The 21,698-nt window shown below is 36.5% G+C and overlaps 1 protein-coding gene across 1 annotated transcript in view; it reads left to right on the top strand.

Annotated features, from left to right (window-relative positions):
* Positions 1–21,698, top strand: part of Erp44 (endoplasmic reticulum protein 44) — a 61,492-nt gene that overhangs the window by 18,145 nt on the left and 21,649 nt on the right. The window contains exons 3-5 of the mRNA XM_090330333.1: positions 1,222–1,261; positions 7,776–7,891; positions 20,636–20,820. Of these exons, the coding sequence (XP_090186459.1) occupies positions 1,222–1,261; positions 7,776–7,891; positions 20,636–20,820 (341 nt within the window). The remainder of the gene's footprint in view (positions 1–1,221; positions 1,262–7,775; positions 7,892–20,635; positions 20,821–21,698) is intronic.

Here is a 21,698-nt window from a genome sequence, read left to right as displayed (position 1 = left end):
GTCATCTTGGGTAATACTGCTAGTTGTATGTTATTCATTGCTACAATGTTGGCATCTGAGTTAGAAGTAGTTTAGTGTGTAGATTTCTTCTGTGGAATAGTCAGTTTCTCATGAGCATGAAAGCTCAAAAATGAATTGTTAAAATGAATAGTTAAAATTCAAACCATTCCGGGCCAGGAATTTGGCCTAGTGGTAAGAGTGCTTGCCTAGTATGCACAAGGTCTCGGGTTTGATTTCTAGGTACCATATACATCGAAAAAGCCAGAATTGGTGCTGTGGCTCAAGTGGTAGAGCTCCATGTAGCTTAGAGAAAGCTTAAAGACAGTGTCCATGCCCTGAGTTCAAGCCCTAGGACTAGCAAAAAACTAAAACCAAAACCAAAACATTCAAACCACTCTATTTTATGAGTAGGATACTCATAAGTAGCTTGCTTGCTTAACCTGAATTTGATTTCCTTTTTCCTTATATTCATTTAAGGTGTAATGAGAGCATAAGGATGTATATGCCAACAATGGCAATATAGATGGATTTCTGAGTCAGAGATAACTTAATTGTTATTATAAATTTTTTTTTTTCAACAGTCTTGGGACTTAAAATCAGGGCCTGGGCACTGTCCTTGGGCTTTCTCAAGGCTGGTGCTCTACCACTTGAGCTACAGCACCACTAGCTTTTTCTGTGTATGTGGTACAGAACCCAGGGATTCATGTATGCTAGGTGTGCATTCTACCACTAGGCCTATTGTGGATTTAAAAAATAACCCGTTGAAAGCCGGGTACTCACGCCTGTAATCCTAATTACTCAAGAGCTAGCTGCTCAGGAGGCTGAGATCTGAGGATTGTAGTTCAAAGCCAGCCACTGCACTAAAATCTGTGAGACTTTTATCTCCAGTTAACCTCCAGAAAACTGGAAGTGGCACTGTGGCTCGAGGAGCAGAAGAGCTCAGAGACAATGCCCAGGTCCAGAGTTCAAGCCCTATGATCGACAAAATAAATAAATGAATAACCCTTTGAGTGGCGCTGTGGCTCAAGTGGTAGAGCAATAGCCTTGAGCTGAAGAGCTCAGGGACAGCGCCTAGGCCCAGAGTTCAAGTCCCACAACTGACAAAAAGAAAAAAAACCACAAACAAAAAACCCTTCATAACCGAAAAAGGATGAAAATCATATTTAAATATTTCACAATTTTATAGTCACAAATAACTTTGATTCTATTTTTTATTTTCAGACAATGCTGATGTTGCTTTAGTAAATTTTTATGCTGACTGGTAAGTAATCATTATTATTATTGTTGTTGTTGTTGTCTTAAAAAGTGGTTTGTTGCTTGCTTTTGCTGTTTTTTGTTTTGGAGTAATTCCCCTTGACTGTAGAATTTAGGTGTAGCAAGTTTAGAAAGAAAACTGTTACTTGTCAACTTATATAATACAACATTTCTTCCAGGAAGCCTTTACTCTCTCTGAATCAGATTGTGTCCTCTTTGGTACCCATAGACTACTTTCTTCTTCCTACTCTAAGTAGAATATCTCTTAATCTGAAATGCTTAGGACCAGAAGTTTTGTTGTTTTTTTTAAAATTGTATGTCATTATTGGGATAATGTATAGAGGGGTTACAGTTACATTTGTCAGGTAGTGGGTACATTACCTCTCCAACCTTGATATCCCTTCTCGTGTTTTTGTCCCCCTTGACCTCCCCCACCCCTTCCCAGTCATCTTGTTTTCCCCATTCCCTTTCCTGTTTCAAATAAACAAATAAGTGTATATATAGCATACCAGTAAATACATTCAGATACAGTAACCTCATGAGATTAACCATAAGTGGAAAGAAAAAGAAAAGAAAAGAAATAACTTTTACATAGTATATTGAGAACAGCAGTCACAAAGATAAACCTCTTGTTTCATTAACCTAGAGTTCATTTTGTTCAGACTCATCCTGTATGACCTTATGTACACAGATTTTGAGCTATTGTGATCCTCTGTTAGGAGAATCCTAAATGTGTATTAATTATTACAAATGAGGGAAATCATAGAGCCTGTGTTCCTTTGGGACTAGCTTAGTTCACTTAATATGATTTTTTCCAAGTCTTTCCATTTCCTTACGAATACAGTGGTGTCATTCTTTCTGATGAGAGCATAGAATTCCATTGTGTATAAGTACCACATCTTCTTGATCAATTTATATACCGAGGGGCCTCTGGGTTGGTTCTATATCTTAGCTATGGTAAATAATGCTGCAGTGAACATCGTTGTGCTAGTAGCTTTAGTATGCCCTTGTTTTTGGACATTTGGGTAAATGCCAAGGAGTGGGATTGCTGGGTCATGGGGAGCTCTGTGTTTAATCTTTTGGCAAAAGTGTTTTAAATATTGGATTTTTTGTTATAATTTTGGAATATGTACAGAGAATCATCAGTCTATATCTGTAATATAAAAATTTGAAGTCTAAAAGGTTCCAGAATTTGAAACTATTTCAGTACTCTTATTTAGATTATTATTATTTCCAGTCATTGGGCTTGAGCTCAGGTCCTGGGTGCTATCCCTGAGCTCTTCAACTCTACCACTTTGAGCCATAGTGCCACTTCTGATTTTCTGGTAGTTAATTGGAAAGAAGAGTCTCACGGACTTTTGTACCCTGGCTTGCTTTAAACTGGAATCCTAAGATCTCAGCCTCCGGAGTAGTTAGGATTACAGTTGTGAGCCAGCAGCACCTGGCTGCTTCTGACTTAGAGGTTTGTTTTTTTTTTTTTTTTTCCCCTAGTCCTGGGGCTTGAATTCAGGGCATGGACACTGTTCTTGGGCTCTCCCAAGGCTAGCGCTCTATCAATTGAGCCACAGCACCATTTCTGGCTTTTTCTGTGTATTTAGTACTGAAAAATTGAACCCAGGGCTTTGTGCATGTTAGGTAAGCACTCTACTACTAGGCCACATTCCTGGTCCAATAGCTTGGATTACAGATAACTACACTCAACCTTCAAGCTTGCTTGCTTGCTTGCCTTATTTATTTATTTTTATTTTTATTTTTTTGTTGGTTGTGGGGCTTGAGCTCTGTGCCTGCTGACTTAGGTTTTTATGTTAGTTTTGCTCAACTTGTACATGGTTTTGACTTTTTTTTTTTTCTAATCTGCTTCTGCTTTAGCAAACAGACTTTAAAGCAAATAATATCTTACTAGTATTTTCAGGATCTAGAGCTAAGACAGGATATGTTATAGAGATAAAAGAAACAGTTTATATCGGATATATTTGTATTTGGTTATCTGAAATTGGATAGGGAACGGGGGAAAACAAGATGAGGGGTGGGGAGGGGGGAATGGAAATGGTGACCATGACATGTGAAAGGCTATCAATGTGTGGGAATTAAGGCACCATTTATCTGGCAAATATCATGTAACCCTTCTATTAATTACAATAAAAATATATTTAAAAAAGAAAAGGCTGTGGGAGGTTCTCAAATGCCTCCAAAATGAAAAAAAAAGTTTAGTTGGAGAAAATTTCAAAATGTTGGCAAGTTTCTATGGCTAGACCACGTATGTCCTATGTGACTTTTTTTGTCCCATTGGATTCTTAAGGTTTGCTGTGTGCTATTGCAGTCCGGCAGTTTACTTCAGATTCCTATAACAGTTTTCTAACTTACTTTCTGTGACTCTAGTCAGAGTCACAGAGTTCTTTCCAATGGCACAAAATTGTTTTCACCCCCTCCCTCACTCTCCAATCTTAAAACCTCTCCTTTTTCCCCCCATTTTTATTACCATCACTTTATATGGTAATCTATACATAGCCACTTAAATTAGTTTGATCTTCTGCTAGGATGATCCTAGGCATATACTCATTGTTGCAAATGAGGGAAACTATGGAGCCTGTGTTCTTTTGGGTCTGGCTTACTTCACTTAATATGATTTTTTAAAAGTCTTTCCATTTCCTTATGAATGAGGCGATGCCATTCTTTCTGATGGAAGCATAGAATTCCATTGGGTAAGCCAGGTGCAGTGGCTCGTGCCTGTAATCCTAACTACTCAGAAGGCTGAGATCTGAGGATCTTGAAAACCTCTACTTTTTATTGTTTTTATGTTGCCCTTGAAGATCTGTGATTTGATTCCTTCCCATCTCTTCAGCTATATTTCTTGCTTCTTTTCACTTCCATATTCTTCTTGGTATGTAGAATTCTTTTAACTCCTGTGAAATTCTGGGCTCTATTCATCACTGGACTCATGATTTTTTTCCCATGCTTTGATGGATCACTCCTTGTTCCTACCCATTTCTTAGTTTCAGTGCTAGTTGTCTTTTAAGTCTCAAATTAAATGCCCTTTTCTCTATGTCATCTTCCTAGGTCAGTCTGCCTTGTTTCTTCCCTTCAAGTCAGAACAGAAACCCTTCTTAAACATGTGGTCCACAATTTAGCCATTTAGCTTATTACTTTTTTTGTTTTGTTTGTGTGGTATGAAAGTGATACACAGTGAATTTAAATTTTGATATTTTTCTAAGCCGGTGATGATCCTCTTTCTCCTCCTCCTCCTCTCCTCCCCCCCTTGGCCTTCTCCTTCTCCCGCTCTCCCTCCTCCTCTTTCTCCCCTTCCTCCTACCTAGGTGGTGGTAGAGAGTTTCTAGTCAAGCCCAAAACAACCAATACTCTGTTGTGGATTTTGTTTTTGAGTTATGATGCTTGGTAGATTAGGCATAATAAATACATTTTTGACTTAGAATATTTTAAATTTATAATAGGTTGAGATTTAACCCCATTGTAAATTTGGGAGCATCTGTATTTCCCATAACACTCCAGTCTCACCCCACCATAATTGTATACTCTCGATGATTTCCTACTCTGTTCTTTGTGTTACAAAATAGTTTCCATTATTATACTTTCAACATTAATTTTCAAGCATTTCCATAATAACATGGCCCATATTACACAATCAGAATCTCTTAAATGAGTGTGACATGATATAGTTACTAAATGTAGTTGATATAAGTATTAAAGAATTTTAGTTAAAAGTGGATGCTTTACAGAGAAAATACTGTTTGTAAAATGTGCAACAATGGTAGCATTTTCTATGGCTAAGTCAGGATCGATATTAATCTCAAAGTTTAGTAGAAGGTTTTGTAGTCTAATCCATGTTATAAATAAAAAATTGAGAGGAATAAAATTCTTTGCGAAGGTTATAACCACAGATTATGGGAGAGGAATGCTAGAATGCAGTTTTCAAGGTGTTTTTATTTGTTGTGAAAAGAAAAAAAAACCACATTACTGACCTTTTTTGCAATTTTGAATTGAAATGTGGACTATCCACATTCAGAAAACATACTACCTAAAAAATATCACTTTTTAAAATTTAAAATTTTATTTTAATGTATAGAGGGGTTATAGTTATATTCGCCAGATCTAAAAAAATCTTGAGTTGTTAATGAATTAGTACTTTGTTATTCAACTGAGAAAACTTGGTTAATAATTAGCTGTAAGACCAAGACTCTGGTCTGAAAGACTAGACTTAGTTCTTTCTGGTATTGCCATGTCATAGAGAGTACTAACCATAATAGGTACTTAATAATGCTGTTATGTGACAGATTCTACATATGTGTTTTTATTGCTCAGCATTGCCCTGCAAGTACGTGCTGTAATTTCCATTTTAGACTGAGGAAATTGAGGCTAGGAAGGTCATATAGCTAAGAATAGTGTGGTAGTATTTAAATTCAGGTATGTTTCTAAATCCAGAGTTTGTTTTTTTCCTACTAGGTCATCTTAGTAAGTGTCCCCCAAAGTCATTTTTGCAAAGGCTTACCTATTTGGTTGATTTGTTAAGGATTGACTTAAACACTAGATTTGAGACTGGGTTCAGATGATCCTAAGATTCTTTCAATGGATCTTGACTTTTTTTTTGCATCATGATTTGAACTTTCAGCTCTGCATTTGCTGGCAAGCATTTAACCACTTGAGCCACACCCCCTAGCCCTTTTGCCTTTTGGCTATGATCCTCCTACCTCTGCCTCCCAAGTAGCTATGCTATTACAAATGTGACCCATCATGCCTAACTTGCTTCTTGTGGTAGAATCTCAGAACTTTTTTGCCCAGGCTGACCCCCAACTTTAGTCCTTCTGTTTCTGCCTCCCATATAGCTGAGATACAGGCACCACTATGCCCAGTGGTGTTACTTTTATAAGTGTATTGCATTTACATGTGTGAGAGTACTTGTATATGAAGACAAAGTCAGTCTTTTATTTCATAACCTGAACCTGTGCCTAAAACACTCTGGACACCAAACTGGATAATCCAGAGAGAAGGAGCTCTTGATGTGAATATTGACCCTTAAACCAGAAGCCTGGCTTATTTTTCACAAAGCCATAGCCAAATTTTTCAAGAAATTGTAAGTTCCTACTCCAAGCCCTACCCCTGCCCTTCATCTATCCTGTTTTCAGCAGATTGTAAGTAGTCATAAGCCTGGGGTCCTGACCTCTTTTGCTTCTTCCAGTCATCAACTTTTTCATTTAATAGACATCTATTGAATGCTTCTTAGAATATGTAGTCAAATAAGTCATAGTCCATGATGTCCACAGACCCTATCCACTTATCCCAGATGAGAGAGATTTAAGAATGCTAAAAGAGGAAAGAACTACTTGAAAGCAAAAAATTGAAGATAGTGTCTCCTTGATAAATTCTAGGACATCTCCTTAGGAAGTCAGGTGAGTAGGCTAGAAGAAATGTATACAAGAAGAAGTAGGAAGGAGGAATACAATATGCACCCTTTCATAGGCTTTACAATATTTTTATTGGATTATAGCTAATATGTATGAACTAATCACATGCGGATTAAAGCATTCACAGGCTTGCTTCAAGTAAATTTCTTGCTGCACAAGGGATCTGCAAGCAACAGTAACAATTAGAGTTTGTTAACATGCCCTCAATACTTTTCCATCTGAAAAATGTTCATTCTAACCCAGCTGGTGCGTGTGCTCATTATCTTCTCTTCTTAGGTCCCTTCAGTGACCCATGTGAAGTTTTTCCTGATTAAGGGATAGTAAGAATTAAGAGTAACAAGTGCCAGGGTATTGAAGCATTTATTCCCTATTTTTAATGTATGTGCTGCCTGCCAAAGTGAGCATTGTATTCTGTATGGCTTTTTTTTTCCCCCCCAGAGCTGAGGACAGAACTCATGGCACACTTGCCTGGCAAGTGCTAAATCCCCAACTCCAGTATTATACTCTTTAAAGAGTGAGAAAAACATGGAAAGGAAGTCTTTGTTTAGGAATTTAAATTACTTGCTTCTGAACTTGACAAAAGCCCATTTTTAACAAGGAAGAACATTTGGATTATATAATATATATTATTTTAGTATAATTTATTTATTTAGTATGCTAACTTGTCTGAGATTTGATAAATACTGAATGAGTTGGTTTGATATTTTTGATAAACTTAAGAGATTGTATAGTAATCTAAAAATTATGCTCCTCAATTAGAATAAGTTAACTTGCTTCATAAATGTTCAAACCTCAATAGTTTTCTAGGAAGGGATATTGTAAACTTATTTCACAGCCTCTGCAAGAGATTTCTTACTGTGTGCTTCCTAACAATGACAGATATTCTAAGTAAAAGAAACAAAATTGTTTTAATGATACAAATACTAGAATTAGATTATGGTCTTTAAATTCAAAATTGTCTTCTCCACTGAGTGATACGATAAAATCTGTTCTTGCTTCACAATATTGTTTGTTGTTCATATATTAAATATCAATAGGTGAGAACTGAAATAAGATTTTATTACTTCTGACGTTCACTTCTAATGGGTATACTTGTCTGTATAGGTGTCGTTTCAGCCAGATGTTGCACCCAATATTTGAGGAAGCTTCTGATGTCATTAAGGAAGAATATCCTGATAAAAATCAAGTAGTATTTGCCCGAGTTGATTGTGATCAGCATGGTAAGTAATTCCATAAGAAATTGTCTCATGCTGTTTTGTCTTTTTTTTTTTTAAATGTCCTGTTTTAAGTGGAGTACAGACCCCAGAAGTCTAGAGAGTAGGTTAAATTGTTAATGTTTAATCTTTGTATTTTCCCAGTTAGTGCTGCTTCCCATTTTGTATTTGGGAAAGGTTTATTTTTTGTTACATTTTTTCATTAAAACAATAGCTCATGTATGCAAGTAGTAAGTTTTGCTAGCAGTATTTCCTACCAATGCAAATGCCAAAATCAGCAAATAAAAATGAAACTGTTTTAGAAGAAAATACAAATTTTTGTAACAGAAGCATGTGAAAATCTGATTGCAAATAACACTGCTACATTTTTGTATTTCTGTTATTTTAAACAGTTTACTAAGGTTGGCTTAGACTATCATTCAGATGTAACTAGTTGTAATCACTGAGTGTAATTATTGAGAGTAGTTAAAATGTAGTTTATTGGATTTTGCTTTTCCCAATGGAGTATTTTTTTTGTCACAAATACTCATAGTTTTCTGTATAACTGACATATTTTTTTACCTTGAACAAGTGATCTAACAGCAGTGTTTCTTTCTGAATAATCCACTTACACTTGGACTTTATTCATAATTTAGTGTATTTGGTAGTTCCGATTTGGGGGGAAATGTCTCAGTTGTTTGGGTTAAGCTCTCCCCACCCTTTTTTTTCTTTTTTCATGCTTCCTTTTATAAATAGAGACTAAATAATTGACTAATCTTTGTATCTCAAGCATATCAGTTTTTAGAAAATAGAATGTTAAAAGCTATTGCATTGAGTTATTGGTAAGTTGACCAACTCTACAGATTTCTTATCCTTTACACTAAAGCTGTTGATTAGCATTATCACATATGTTCAAAACATTCTAACTTCTTTGACTGATGAAATGGAAATAAAGTGGCTTAACAACATTACCAAAGCTTAGTTAAGCAGCTCAATATTAGTCATACTGGAATTAGAATCTTGATCTCCTAACCAGATGTGTTCACAGACGTGTGTGCGTGTGTGCGTGCATGTGTGTGTGTGTGTGTGTGTGTGTTTCCTGTTCAATTCAACAGGCATTTTGAGGATTTACTGGTAAAGTCTATACCAGGCAGAAAATAGTTTTCTAACAGCAAATCATTGCACAGTCTTATAAGCTGTATACCATATTTCTGCCTGTGAAGATTCATAACTAGATAGGAGGAAGGGAGCAATAAAAGATTGTTAATATAAGCAGAAACTATATTTCCACATCACTCTTTGGATCTTTCCTCCTCCCTTTCAGTGACAAGAGAACACCATGTGTTTGATGTGGACTCCCTTTTCTAATTGTTCTATTATTTATTTATTGGATATTATAGTGAAAGCTAGAATCTGTACTTGTGTTGCACTTGCACATGTCCAAAATTAGGCTCTCAAGTTTGTAGTCATTGGCGGGGAATGGTCATCAGATCATTTTCTTTCTATGGAAGAATAGCTACAATTCAGGTGCCTTTCAGTCCATGAATTGTTATTTATTTATTTTTATTTATTTATCTATTTATTTATTTTTATTTATTTATTTATTTATTTATTTTTGCTAGTCCTGGGGCTTGAACTCGGGGCCTGGGCACCGTCCTTGGACACTTTTTGCTCAAGGCCAGTGCCCTGCCACTTGAGCCACAGTACCACTTCCGTTTTTTTCTGAGTATATGGTACTAAGGAATTGAACCCAGGGCTTTGTGCATGCTAGGCAAGCACTCTACCATTAGGCCAAACTCCCAGCCTTGAATTCTCTTAATTTTTAAAGCTGAGTAATATTTTATTGTGTGCATATCATAGTCATACATATTATTTTGTTTGGCCTATCAAGATTGGCAGAATTAGTACTTAGAGCCATTAATAAGTTAAACAAGGGTTACTTGAACACAAGTACTTGCAGTATTCCTGCAATTGATCTGATTACACAGCAAATAAGTAACTAATGAGCAGATAGCATATATGTTTGTTGTGGAGACAAAAGGATGAACTAACTCCTGGTCAGGATAAAGTTAGGAAGTAGTAAAGTTTTATCACAATACTCAAAATAGTGCTCAATTTAAAACTTAAAAACTTTATTTTGTGGAGTTTTTTTTGTTTTTGTTTTTGTTTTTTGCCAGTCCTGGGCTTGAACTCTGTCCTTGGACTTTACTCAAGTCCAGAGCTCTACCACTTGAGCCATAGCACTACTTCCAGCTTTTTTCTATGTATGTGGTACTGAGGAATCGAACCCAGGTCTTTGTGCATGCTAGGCAAGCATTCTACCACTAGGCCAAACTGCTGGCCCCTATTTTGTGGATTTTTTAAAAAATATTTTCAGGCTGCATTTACTGAAACTGGAATGCAAGAGTAGAGGTAATAGAACTACTGGGTATAATTCATTTATCATATCATCTACTGATGGACACTTGCCTTTGCTATGAACATGGATGTGTAGATATTTCCTTGAAACCTTGTTTTCAGTTCTTTTGTCTATGTAACCAAATAGAACTGCCATATGATTTAGCAATTTCACTATTTATGACATTTTGAAGAACTGATAGATACTGGTCTTCCACAGTGTCTGTGCCATTCCACTTTATCCACATATTTTCCAACACTTATTTTCTGATTTGTTTTTCTTTAGTAGCTATCTTAATGAATATGAGGTGATTTTTGTTGTTTTTGTATTTTCCTAATAATTCATGATGATATTTATTGAAGTTCTTCTACTTACCAGTTTTTGGTTGCCAAATGGTAGAAATTCTTTATATATTCTACATATTAATCCTTTATCATGATTTGCAAAAAATGTTTGGTCCATTTTGAGTTATCTTTGTATATGGGTAAGGTAAGGGCCAAACTACATTGTTCCATATGTTGAACATTCCAAATACTTTGTTGAGGAGACTGTCCTTTCTTCTTGAATGATCTTGGCATCCTTGTTGAAGTGAGAGTTATTTCTTTTTTTTATTATTAAAGAATTTATTAACATTGATTTTTACATCATATTTCAAATGATGTATTTAACAAACAAGTATTCAAGAAGGAATCTCTATATACAATCAATGGCACTTAGATTTTAGAACATAATTAAAACCAGGCTGAGGGTTTGTATGTCATATATACATATTAATCTATGTAGTAAAACATGTCTAGAGAGTCATAACTTCTTATGTCTATGTAGTTTTTATATTTCCAGTACCATGTCCTATTGGGTACGTAAATATTGAGTTCTCGCTCTTGTACTGTTTGGATCTAATAGCCACATATTAAGGATACCATGTGCCTTTTGTTCCTTTGGTCTGACTCAACATGATTCGCTCTAAATTCATCCACTTTCCTGCAAATGCCATTATTTTATCTTGTCTGTTGGCTATGTAGAATTCATTGTATGTATATACCACATTTTCTGTATCCATTCATCTGCAGTAGGGCATCTGGATGAGAGTTAATTCTTGAGGTATTCTGTTCCTGTGTATTTTAAGTCAGTACCACATTGTTTTGAAACAGTTGAGGTAGTTTTGAAAACTTGGTAGTAAGTTTTGAAATCTGGAAGCATTTGACTACAACTTTTTTTGGGTGGCTTTTGAAGAATATATTTTATTGTGAAAAAGTCCAGTACAAAACCTGAAAGTACTAAAAATTTTTAAGAGCTGCAGGGGAATAATGTTTGACTGTATGCTGCCTATTTATATCAGATTTATCTTGTATTCTTATTGCTGATACTGTTGTAAATTATATATTTAATTTTCTTACTTTTCAGAATTGAGTTTTCTTGAACTGTATACCTTCTATTACTTTTTTATATCTTGCATCACTATACTACATTGTCAGAAGTAAGAAACAATTTAAATCTGCATGCTCTCCAAATTTTATTAACTGATCCCATAGTAACTGTTTTTCTGTTCTGGGACATTGCATTTAGTTGCTCTATCCTCTTTAGTTATTGCTTATCATTTCTTGATCTCTCATTATTTATCAGAATCTTGATGATTTTGAGGATTGTTAATCAGATAATTGAGAGCATTCCTGATTTGGGGCTTATCTGGTGGGAGTTTTGTTTTGCTTTTCTTTTCTTTTCTTTTTTTTTTGCCAGTCCTGGGCTTGAGCTCAGGTTTTGAGCACTGACTTTGGACTTTCTCAAGGCTGGAGTTCTACCACTTGAGCCGCAGCACCACTTCCAACTTTTTTCTGTGTATGTGGTGTTGAGGAATTGAACCAGGTCTTCCTGCATGTTAGTCAAGCACTCTACTCCAGGCCCTTGTTTTGCTTTTTTGTGTGGCTCTTGTGGCTTGAACTGAGTGCCTAGGCACTGTCCCTGAGTTTTTTTGCTTAAGGCTAGTGCTATACTACTTGAGCCACACCTTAACTTTTTTTTAGTTTTTAACAGTTTCAAAGACCTTACTACCAGGCTGGCTACTCAGCCTTCTGAGTATGAGCCACCAGACCCCTACTATCTGTTGTTTTGGATCAGGATTTGCATTTTTATGTGTTTCAAAATGTATTTCTCTTTGATGTTATTACAAATGGCCATTTAAAACATTTAATTTGTAGTTTCTGTTGCTCGTGTATAGAAATTCTTTTTTATATTTGGCTTATATATACTGGAGTTTCTTCGAACAAGTTTTGTTTTAATTACTATTGTTAAGAAGTTGTTAAGGTTTTCAGTTCAACATGTCAGTTTAAGATCACCATATCCTTTAAATTCTAACAATATTATGAAGCATTTATAGGCGTTTCTATTTTGACAGTTTTAATTTATGCAAATTACTTTTTTTTTCACTTTTTTTTTTTTTTTGCCAGTCCTAGGCTTGGGTTCAGGGCCTGAGCACTGTCCTTGGACTTTCTCAAGGCTAGAGCTCTGCCACTTGAGCCTCAGCACCATTTCTGGCTTTTTTCTATGTATGTGGTACCGAGGAATCGAACCAAGGTCTTCGTGCATGCTAGGCAAACACTCTACCAGTAGGCCCAAATTCCTGGCCCAAATTTTTTACTTTTTATGGTCTGTATTTCCTCATACAATTCTTTCCAGTCAAATGTAGCTTTTTTATTAGGCCAAAGATTTATAAAAAGGTTGCTAAGCAAAGGTAGAAGGTAGCCTTAGAATCAGCCTAGATACCGTTCTGCCTTCATATGTCTCTTTCTTATTAATCACCTATTTGGTGTGTATCCTGTCTTCTAATACTTCATTGTGTCTGTCTTGCTTCTGACTTACCACTTCACATAGACCTCTCATTCAATGCCATCATATTATTTCTTAAAGCCCTGTAAATTTCTGGTCATAGTACCTGAGAAAAAACCTGTTCATTGAGATCTTGTATCCATAAAGGCATGCTTCTACATATATTATTTCACTTAGGACTTCTACAGTTCCTTGAATTATATAGTGGTATTCATTCAGTCCCAAGTGTGTGCCTAATGTCATGTAGGAGGCCCTAGAAATAGAGTCAGACAATCCTATAACTGCTTCATGTTCTAAGATTGGCTCTTGTGCATCATTTTCTAACAGTTTTTATGTTTTTCTGCATAATACTGACGCTATACTATCATTAAGCATGTTGGTAATTCTCTTGATTAAAAAGCATTACTTTGATTGTAAATAGAGATTCCCTCCTTGAACACTTGTTTGTTAAACTTGTCATTTAAAATATGATGTAAAAATCAACATTAATAAATTCTTTAATTAAAAAAAGCATTACTCTGTTCTTAGAAGTTTCTTTCAAGATGATGAAACTCATTTTTCAAGGACCTAAACTAGCAATTTCCTCTTGGGTTAGCATCAGAGTTAACTTTTTTTTTTTTTTGTTTTGCTAGTCACGGGGCTTAAACTCAGAGCCTGAGCACTGTCCTTGGGCTTTTCTCAAGGCTAGTATTCTGCCACTTGAACCACAGCACCACTTCTAGCTTTTTTTTTTTTTTCTATGTATGTGGTACCAAGGAATTGAACCCGGGTCTTCATGCACGCTAGGCAAGCACTCTTACCACTAGGCCAAACTCCTGGCCAGCTTTTTTTTTTTTTTTTTTTTTTGTCAGTTGAAATATGTCACTGATAGTTAAGTAGCTTTTACTCAAAGTCAGCAAGCGATGAGCCAAAATTTTACTAGTGGTTTTCCTTGGTGATGATTGAATGATGATTCTGATTCTGATTCTTGTTGTTGTTGTTGTTGTTGTTGTTGTTGTTGTTGTTGTTCTTCTTCTTCTTCTTCTTCTTCTTCTTCTTCTTCTTCATAATTGCTTTTTTTCCTACAGTTTCTTCACATAACATAGGTGCATGCATGCATGCACGTATATACACACACATACACACAAACCAGTTCGAATGTGGAACATGACAATCTTATCTACATTCTCCTCATTTGGAGAGTTTGTTGTAGAATTCATTTCTCTGAAACTTTGGGTTGCCTTGAATCTAGGAGATTCCATCAGTTTACCCCCAGTGGGAGCAGGTTCTCTGCTGACCTCCAGTGGTTACTGGCTGCATGGCACTAAGCAAGAGATAGGCTCTTTGTTGGTCAGTGTAGAACTTTCAGATTCCCACTAGCATTTTTCATAGATGGTTGCTGTCTGTGAATTTGGTAGAGTATATTTCTGTATCCTTAAATTACTCTTACCTGATGGTCTTCCAATTCAACTTGAACATTCTTTGCTGGAAATTAACAAGCCTTTAGATGAGTTTTACCTAAATGCTGCATTAAGAGAAAGAAAATAGGGTCAGGAAGTTTGGCCTAGTGATAAAGTGCTTGTCTAGCATGCATGAAGATCCTGGGTTCAATTCCTTGGTACCACATACATAGAAAAAGCTGGAAGTGGTACTTTGGCTCAAATGGTAGGGCTCTAGCCTTAAGAAAGCCCAAAGACAATGCTCAGGCCCTGAGTTCAAGCCCCAGGTCTGGCAGGAAAAAAAAAGAAAGAAAAAATAGCTGGGTATTGGTAGTCTATGCCTGTAGCGCTAGCTACTCAGGAGGCTAAGATCTGAAAATCACTTTTCAGAGGTAGCCCAGACAAGAAAGTTTGTAAGAGTTTTACCTCAACCAGAAAATCGGCTTAAGTGGTGGAATGCTAGCTTTGAGCAAAAAGGTCAGGGACAACATCTAGGCCCTGAACCTAACACAAAAACAAACAAGAACAAAAAAAATATAAAACAAAGAGCTCATAGGTATAAAACTGAATCTGGATGATAGGTTAAACCTGAGTTTTGAGTAAACTCCCTGGCTCATTTGAAATTTTTTGTTTAGATTTTGTTGGATGGGTGTTTTTGTTTGGTTTGGGGGCATGGCTTTGAGAGTAGGAAGAACTACACCAACAACAACAACAGTTCTTTTTGAGGAAAGAGAGGATCCGTAAGACTGTGCTGTTGAAATCGTCTGCCCCTTCGTAATTGCCATGGGTAATCATGGCAGAGGGAGGCCGTTGATAAGACAGGAATGTGACTCACTTTCCTCATTTGAAACTCTACCGGGCATTAGTGAGGCATGTAGGAAGGACCCGTCAAGGAAAAGGAAGTGTCTGCTGAAGCAAAAGTACATACTAGCCAGGTACAGTGGCTTGCACATGTAATTCTAGCTACTCAGGAGGCTGAGCTCTGAAGATCTCGGCTCGAAGCCAGCCTGGGTACTTAAGATCGTGAGACTCTTATCTCCACTAGAAAACCGAAAGTGGCAGCTGTGGCTCCACAGTAGGGCTGTGGTAGTCTTTAGCTGAAGAGCTCAGGGACAGCACACAGACCTGGTCCAAGCCCCATGACCGACCAAAAAAAAGCACATGCTAATTTTTCAATCAGGGAGTTGTTAACCTTCTGAAATTTATAATTCCTCTGACATGCATTTTAACATTTGATCTCTTCAGTTAATAGAAAAACCCCACTTATTATATACCCCTAAGTCATTCTTTGTTACATTGTCAAAATGTCACATTGTAATTATCTTAAAATAACTTTTGGCTAAAGCTTATAAAAAGTCACCTTTATGTCTGAGATTATTGATCTATGTAATTTTAAAGTTTTTGCTTCTTAATTAATAAAAGCCACCTCATATGCTGCATGCTTACTGCCATAATGTTGTTTGAAAATAAAACCGTTGACTCTGATTTTTTTGTTGTTGTTCCATAACGAGAACTTTAAAGTAACCTAAAAGTTTTAATGCTTAAATATGTAAGCAGACTCTTGTTCTTTGTGTGAGGATTATTATAGTAGTTTACTAATTGCATTCCTGGTTCTCTGCTACTGCCAGGTGAACATTTTGAAAGCTTGACCCTGTAACTCTGGATGTTTGTCATAAGCAGATCAAAATGGTTAAATTCAAACTGTTGACTTATCATTTAAGATTTGTCTTCTCTAGCTTTATTCTACTCCCACTTTATGTTTGTGTATCTTTGTTTTTAGCATAGAACTTTCTTACTGTGTGTAGTAGTAATTTACCAGTTTTAGAAAGTTTAATGCATTATATATCTTTAGCAGTACATTTAGGTGTCTTATTTTTATACTGATCTTTAGGCCACAAATGGAAAACAGGACTAAACTAGTCCTTTCCTCTTAAACTGTTTCTGCCAAATCCTTTGGTAACTGGAAAAAAAAAAAGCCTCAGTTTCTTGCTGTTTTAGGCATCAGCTACGCTGATACAGCACTATTATATCTTCATAGTACTTAGGTGTTTTATTTATTTTATTGCAAGTCCTGGACTTGAGCTGAGAGCCTGAGCAATGTCCTTTCTCAAGGTTAGAGCTCTACCACTTGAGCCACAGAACCACTTCCAGCTTTTTCTGTGTATGTGGTACCTAGTAATTGAACCTGGATCTTTGTTCATGCTAGGCAAGCACTCTAGAACTAGGCCAAACTTCTGACCCCTGACTTTACAGTGGACAAAATGTTATAAGATAATTCAATCTGTAGCTTTCTGATTATAACTGACCATGTGCTTATTTGTTGGCTATCTGTATTTCATAAATTGGATGGCATCTTTAACCTCCTTTTTTAGCTGATTCTTTAACTTGAATATGATTATTGATCTCCCTCCCTCCCTTCTTTCCTTCCTTTTTTTGGTTGGTTGTGGGGCCTGAACTCTGTGTCTAGACGTTGTCCATGAGCTCTTCAGCTCAAGGCTAGAACTCTACCACTCTGAGCCACAGTGCCTCTTCCCATTTTCCAGTAGTTAATTGGAGATTAGAAGTGTCTCCTAGTCTTTCATACCTGGACTGGCTTTGAACTGCAGTCCTCAGATCTCAGCCTCCTGAGTAGCTAGGACTACAGGCGTGAGACACCAGCACCCAGCTACTTCTTTTACTTTGTCTTGAGAATTCATGGTCTCTGATATCTGGATGTTTCTTGGCCTGTGTAACTTCAAAATCTTGCAAGTGGTTTGACAGTCTATGGCCCTCAAGCAGAGTTGTAGGCTCTTTCCACAAGGCAGTACCATATGGCCAGAGAAGATTTTATTGTCCTTTTGTTCCCCATCTGTTCCCCCCTCCACCACAGTTTTCAGCTTCCTATGTTACCCTAGAATTCAATACATCTTAGTAAATGTCCTTTGGGAAACTAGCTTTGTATTTCAAGGTCCTCTAACTCTGCAATGCCCAGTTGAGGTAACTATGAAAAGCTTCACTGACATCTTCCTGCTTTTACAGATATAATTTTTAAAAAAAAATTATCAGTGTGATATATATATAGAGAGAGAGAGGGCTTACAGTTACATTCCTCAGGTAGTGAATACATTACTTCTTGAACATTGTTACCCCTTCCTATGTTTTTCTCCCACTTTCCCTCCCCAGACCCCTCCCAAGTTGTAAGGTTCATTTCCAATGTATTGTCTGTTTACAGATACAATTCTTAACAGTAAATCTGCACTTACAAATTTAAGTTCAGGAAAGAAAATAATCGATGATCTTTATTCTTCTAAGATTGGTCCTTCCCTTTCTGGGGTTTCAGTTCATTTCTGGCATCTTATTTTTGGTGCCAGTACTGAAGCTTGCACTCAAGGCATAATGTTCTCATTTGGTTTACTTGCCCACTGCTGGCGTTCACTCAGTCATCTACCAGACTAAAGCCATTCCTCTAGCCTGGCATTTTGCTGACATGGAGACTTATGGTCTTTTCTCCCTAGGTTGACTTGGAATCCCAATCATCTGATCTTAGCCTCTGGAGTTGCTATGATTATAGAGTAAGAGCCACCATCCCTCACACACTTCTGATATCTTGCTTTTTTTCTTTTTTTTTTTTTTTTGGTGATGGGGTTTGAACTCTGGGCCTAGGCACTGTCCCTGAGCTCTTCAGCTCAAGGCTGCCACCCTACCCCTGGAGCCAGAGCGCCACTTCCGGTTTTCTAGTGGCTAACTGGAAATAAGCATCTCATGGACTTTAGTGCTTGGGCTGGCTTTGAACTGTGATCTTCAGATCTCCCTGAGTAGCTAGGACTACAGGCGTGAGCCATCACAACTGGCTTTGTTATCTTTTAAGATGTTATTTTATTTTATTTTATTATGTGAACTGGTCCTGAGCATCTCATGAACTTGTGGCCAGGTTGCTGTCCCTTCGCTTCTTTTGTTCAAGGCAGCGCTCAACTACTTGAGTCACAGGTCCATTTCTAGATTTTTTTTTTGTGCTTAATTGGAGATAAGAATCTCATGGGTACTTGATTGGTCTGATTTTGAATCACAATCCTCAGATCTCAGCTTCCTGAGTAGCTAGGATTGCAGGCATGAGCCATTGGTGCCCGAGATTTTTACTACTTATGACATCTTACTTGGAAGTGGAAATTCTTCTATAGATTCTCTTTTTTTAGTGACCCTAATAATATTGTTTGCCAGTATTGACATTCTCATTTTTTGGTGTATGTATATACTTCTTTTTCCTTTTCTTTTTATATTTAAAACTATAGCGTTACATAGAAAGAGGTATCATGGACATCTTTCTTTCTTTTTTTTTTTTTTTTGGTTGGTCATGGGACTTGAACTTGGGCCTGGGCATTGTTCCTGAGCTCGTCAGCTCAAGGCTACTGTCCTACCCCTTGAGCCACAGTGCCACTTGCAGTTTTCTGGTGGTTCATTGTAGCTAAGACTCTCACAGACTTCAGTGCCCGGGATGGCTTTTGAACCAAGATCTTCAGATCTCAGCCTCCTGAGTAGCTAGGATTACAGATGTGAGCCACCATGCCCTACATGGTGATAGCAGCTATAGAGCTTTGCATGTTTAACTATCAAGTTGTTTCGTACTAAATATTCTCTATCAGCTTAAGGAAGTTCTCGTCCATTTCTCTTGGTCTGCTAAGTATTTAAGCAGGAATAGATGTAAAATGTTAACAAATATTTTTCTGTTAATTTTGAGGTTGTAGAAAATTTCTAATGTTCATTATATTAATTGGCTTTCAAATACAGTGAACCTGGAGTGCTAAACAAAATCTGGCTTGATTATGAAGTATTATCTTTGATTCATAGTGATAAATTAATTTTAATACTTTCCTTTGCAGTTTTGCTTTTGCGTTTATAAGATTAACATATACTTCTTTTTCTCATAAATGCCTTTCAGATTTCTCAAAAGTGATATGTTGACCATAAAGCTTGTTGGAAAAGGTTATAGTTGGTTTTTGTATTCTCTGCAGTAATTTGAGTAAACTTGACCTTTCTGGCCTCTTCATATGCTTGGTAAAACCTTCTAGGGAAGGTGTCTAAGAATGAGATTTTCCTTATAGAGAAGCTTTGAATTACCAATTTAGCTTCCTTAATAATTTTAAGGCTGTTTTCTATTTCTTTCAGTGATAGTTTTTGTTAAGTATATTTTCATGAGAATGTTTCCATTTTTCTTTAAATATTCATACTTATTGTCATTAAGTGATTAGCAGGAGGTATCATGGTAAAGATTTTAAAAGAGGGAGCACATTAAAAGTTCATACTAAGTTGGGGGTGTAGGTTGGTGGTAGAGTGCTTGCCTAGCATACAGAGGGATCTGTGTTCATTTATCAAAACCATAGAAAAGATACTACTGCTTCTAACTGGGCACCGATGGCTCACACCTGTAATATTAGCCACTCAGGAAACTGAAATCTGAGGATCGAGGCTCAAAGCCATCCCAGGCACAAAAAGTTTGTGAGACTCTTATCTCCAAAAACTGAGAGTGACACTGTGGCTCAAGTGGTAGAGTGTTAGCCTTGAGCTAAAGAGCTCAGGGACAGTGTAGGCCCAGAGTTCAAGTCCCATGACCAACCAAAAAAAAAATTAAATCTTTTTGGTGATATTCCTAACACAACTGGAGGTGATACCTCATTGTAGCTAAAAAAAATTCTACATATGCAAGGTAAGCACTGACCCATTGAGCTATATCCCTTTAGTTTCTCAAGATGTTGATTTGCATTTTCCTGATGATCAGAGATGTTGAACATTTTTTCGTTTAATTTTTTCGTTTAATTGTTTAATTTATAAAATAAATTATGTTACAGAAATTATTATTCTTATTATATTAGATGAAGAACTAGGGTATAAACAGTCTATGTAAGTTAGAAGGTTGCACAGAAAGTAAGTAGCAAGTTTGGGGTTCAAATACAGGCAATGTGAGTTGAGCCTGGACTAATATAATATCAGACCAAGCTCAAGTTACAACAGTATTTTTTTTTCTTTCTCTGACTGAAAAAGAATGGCAAAAATAAAAATAAAAAAACTCACGAAAAATTGTAAAGTTTATAACTGTTTGGGCTCATGTGTTCACCCTGAGTAGAAAGTAAGGTTAATTGTTTTTAAAAATTCTTCTAGCTGATATTGCCCAGAGATACAGGATAAGCAAATACCCAACCCTCAAGTTATTTCGTAATGGGATGATGATGAAGAGAGAATACAGGGGTCAGCGCTCAGTGAAAGCACTTGCAGATTACATCAGGCAACAGAAAAGTAACCCCATTCAAGAAATTCAGAGTCTAGAAGAAATCACCAATCTTGACGTAAGTTAACTCTGAGCAGATCAAATGAGCATTACTTGTTTAAGATGAACATGTCTTAATATAAACAAAGAATCTGGATAGTCTGTACATTTCTGTAGTCTGTATATTCTATATAGCTTATTATAATGTACATATTTAGATATTTCTTGTTAGGTCTCAAGGGAAGGGCCAACATTAAATTTTTGGATAAAATATTTAGTATACAGTAAATTTGCATTGGTTTGAATTCATTTAGGGGAAAGGGAAACCTAATTTATAAACAGAAGTTAAAGTCAAACATGTAATCCAAGGTTTCCATATTTTTCTTAGTGAAACTCTTTAGATGATCTGTTTTAATTACCTTATCAGCTGTGTCAAACTTTTAGTGTACTCAGAAATACCTTTCTTAAATCAATTTTCCTTGTATACTGAATAGTTAAAAAATAGCATGAGGGCTGGGAGTTTGGCCTAGTGGTAGAGTGCTTGCCTAGCATGCAGGAAGACTCAGGTTCAATTCCTCGGTGCCACATACATAGGAAAAAAAAGCTGGGAGTGGTGCTGTGGCTCAAGTGATAGAGCTCTAGCCTTGAGAAACCCCAAGGACAGTGCTCAGGCCCTGAACTCAAGCCCAAGACTGGCAAAAAAAGAAAAGAAAAGAGCATATGACAAAAGCAAGAACAATTGAATATGGGCTTTATCACAGTCACTGATATTCCTAAACACAACCCTGGAAATAGCCTAAGTTGAGAGTGGTCAGAGTTAAGATATCTAGAAATGTGGAAGACACAGAGATGAGTCTGTGCTAGCAGGATTATTAGTTAATGAACTGTTTTATTTAGCACATTTTAGAATGTCATCTTATTTAAGAAAAGGTTATCTTTGATTATATTTCTTGAAAT

Source organism: Megascapheus bottae, chromosome 3, assembly GCF_031878675.1.
Source record: "Megascapheus bottae isolate mThoBot1 chromosome 3, mThoBot2.hap1, whole genome shotgun sequence".
In the NCBI taxonomy this organism is placed as follows: domain Eukaryota; kingdom Metazoa; phylum Chordata; class Mammalia; order Rodentia; family Geomyidae; genus Megascapheus; species Megascapheus bottae.
Note: the sequence above shows the minus strand (reverse complement) of the source record. Positions and strands in the feature narration are given on the sequence as shown.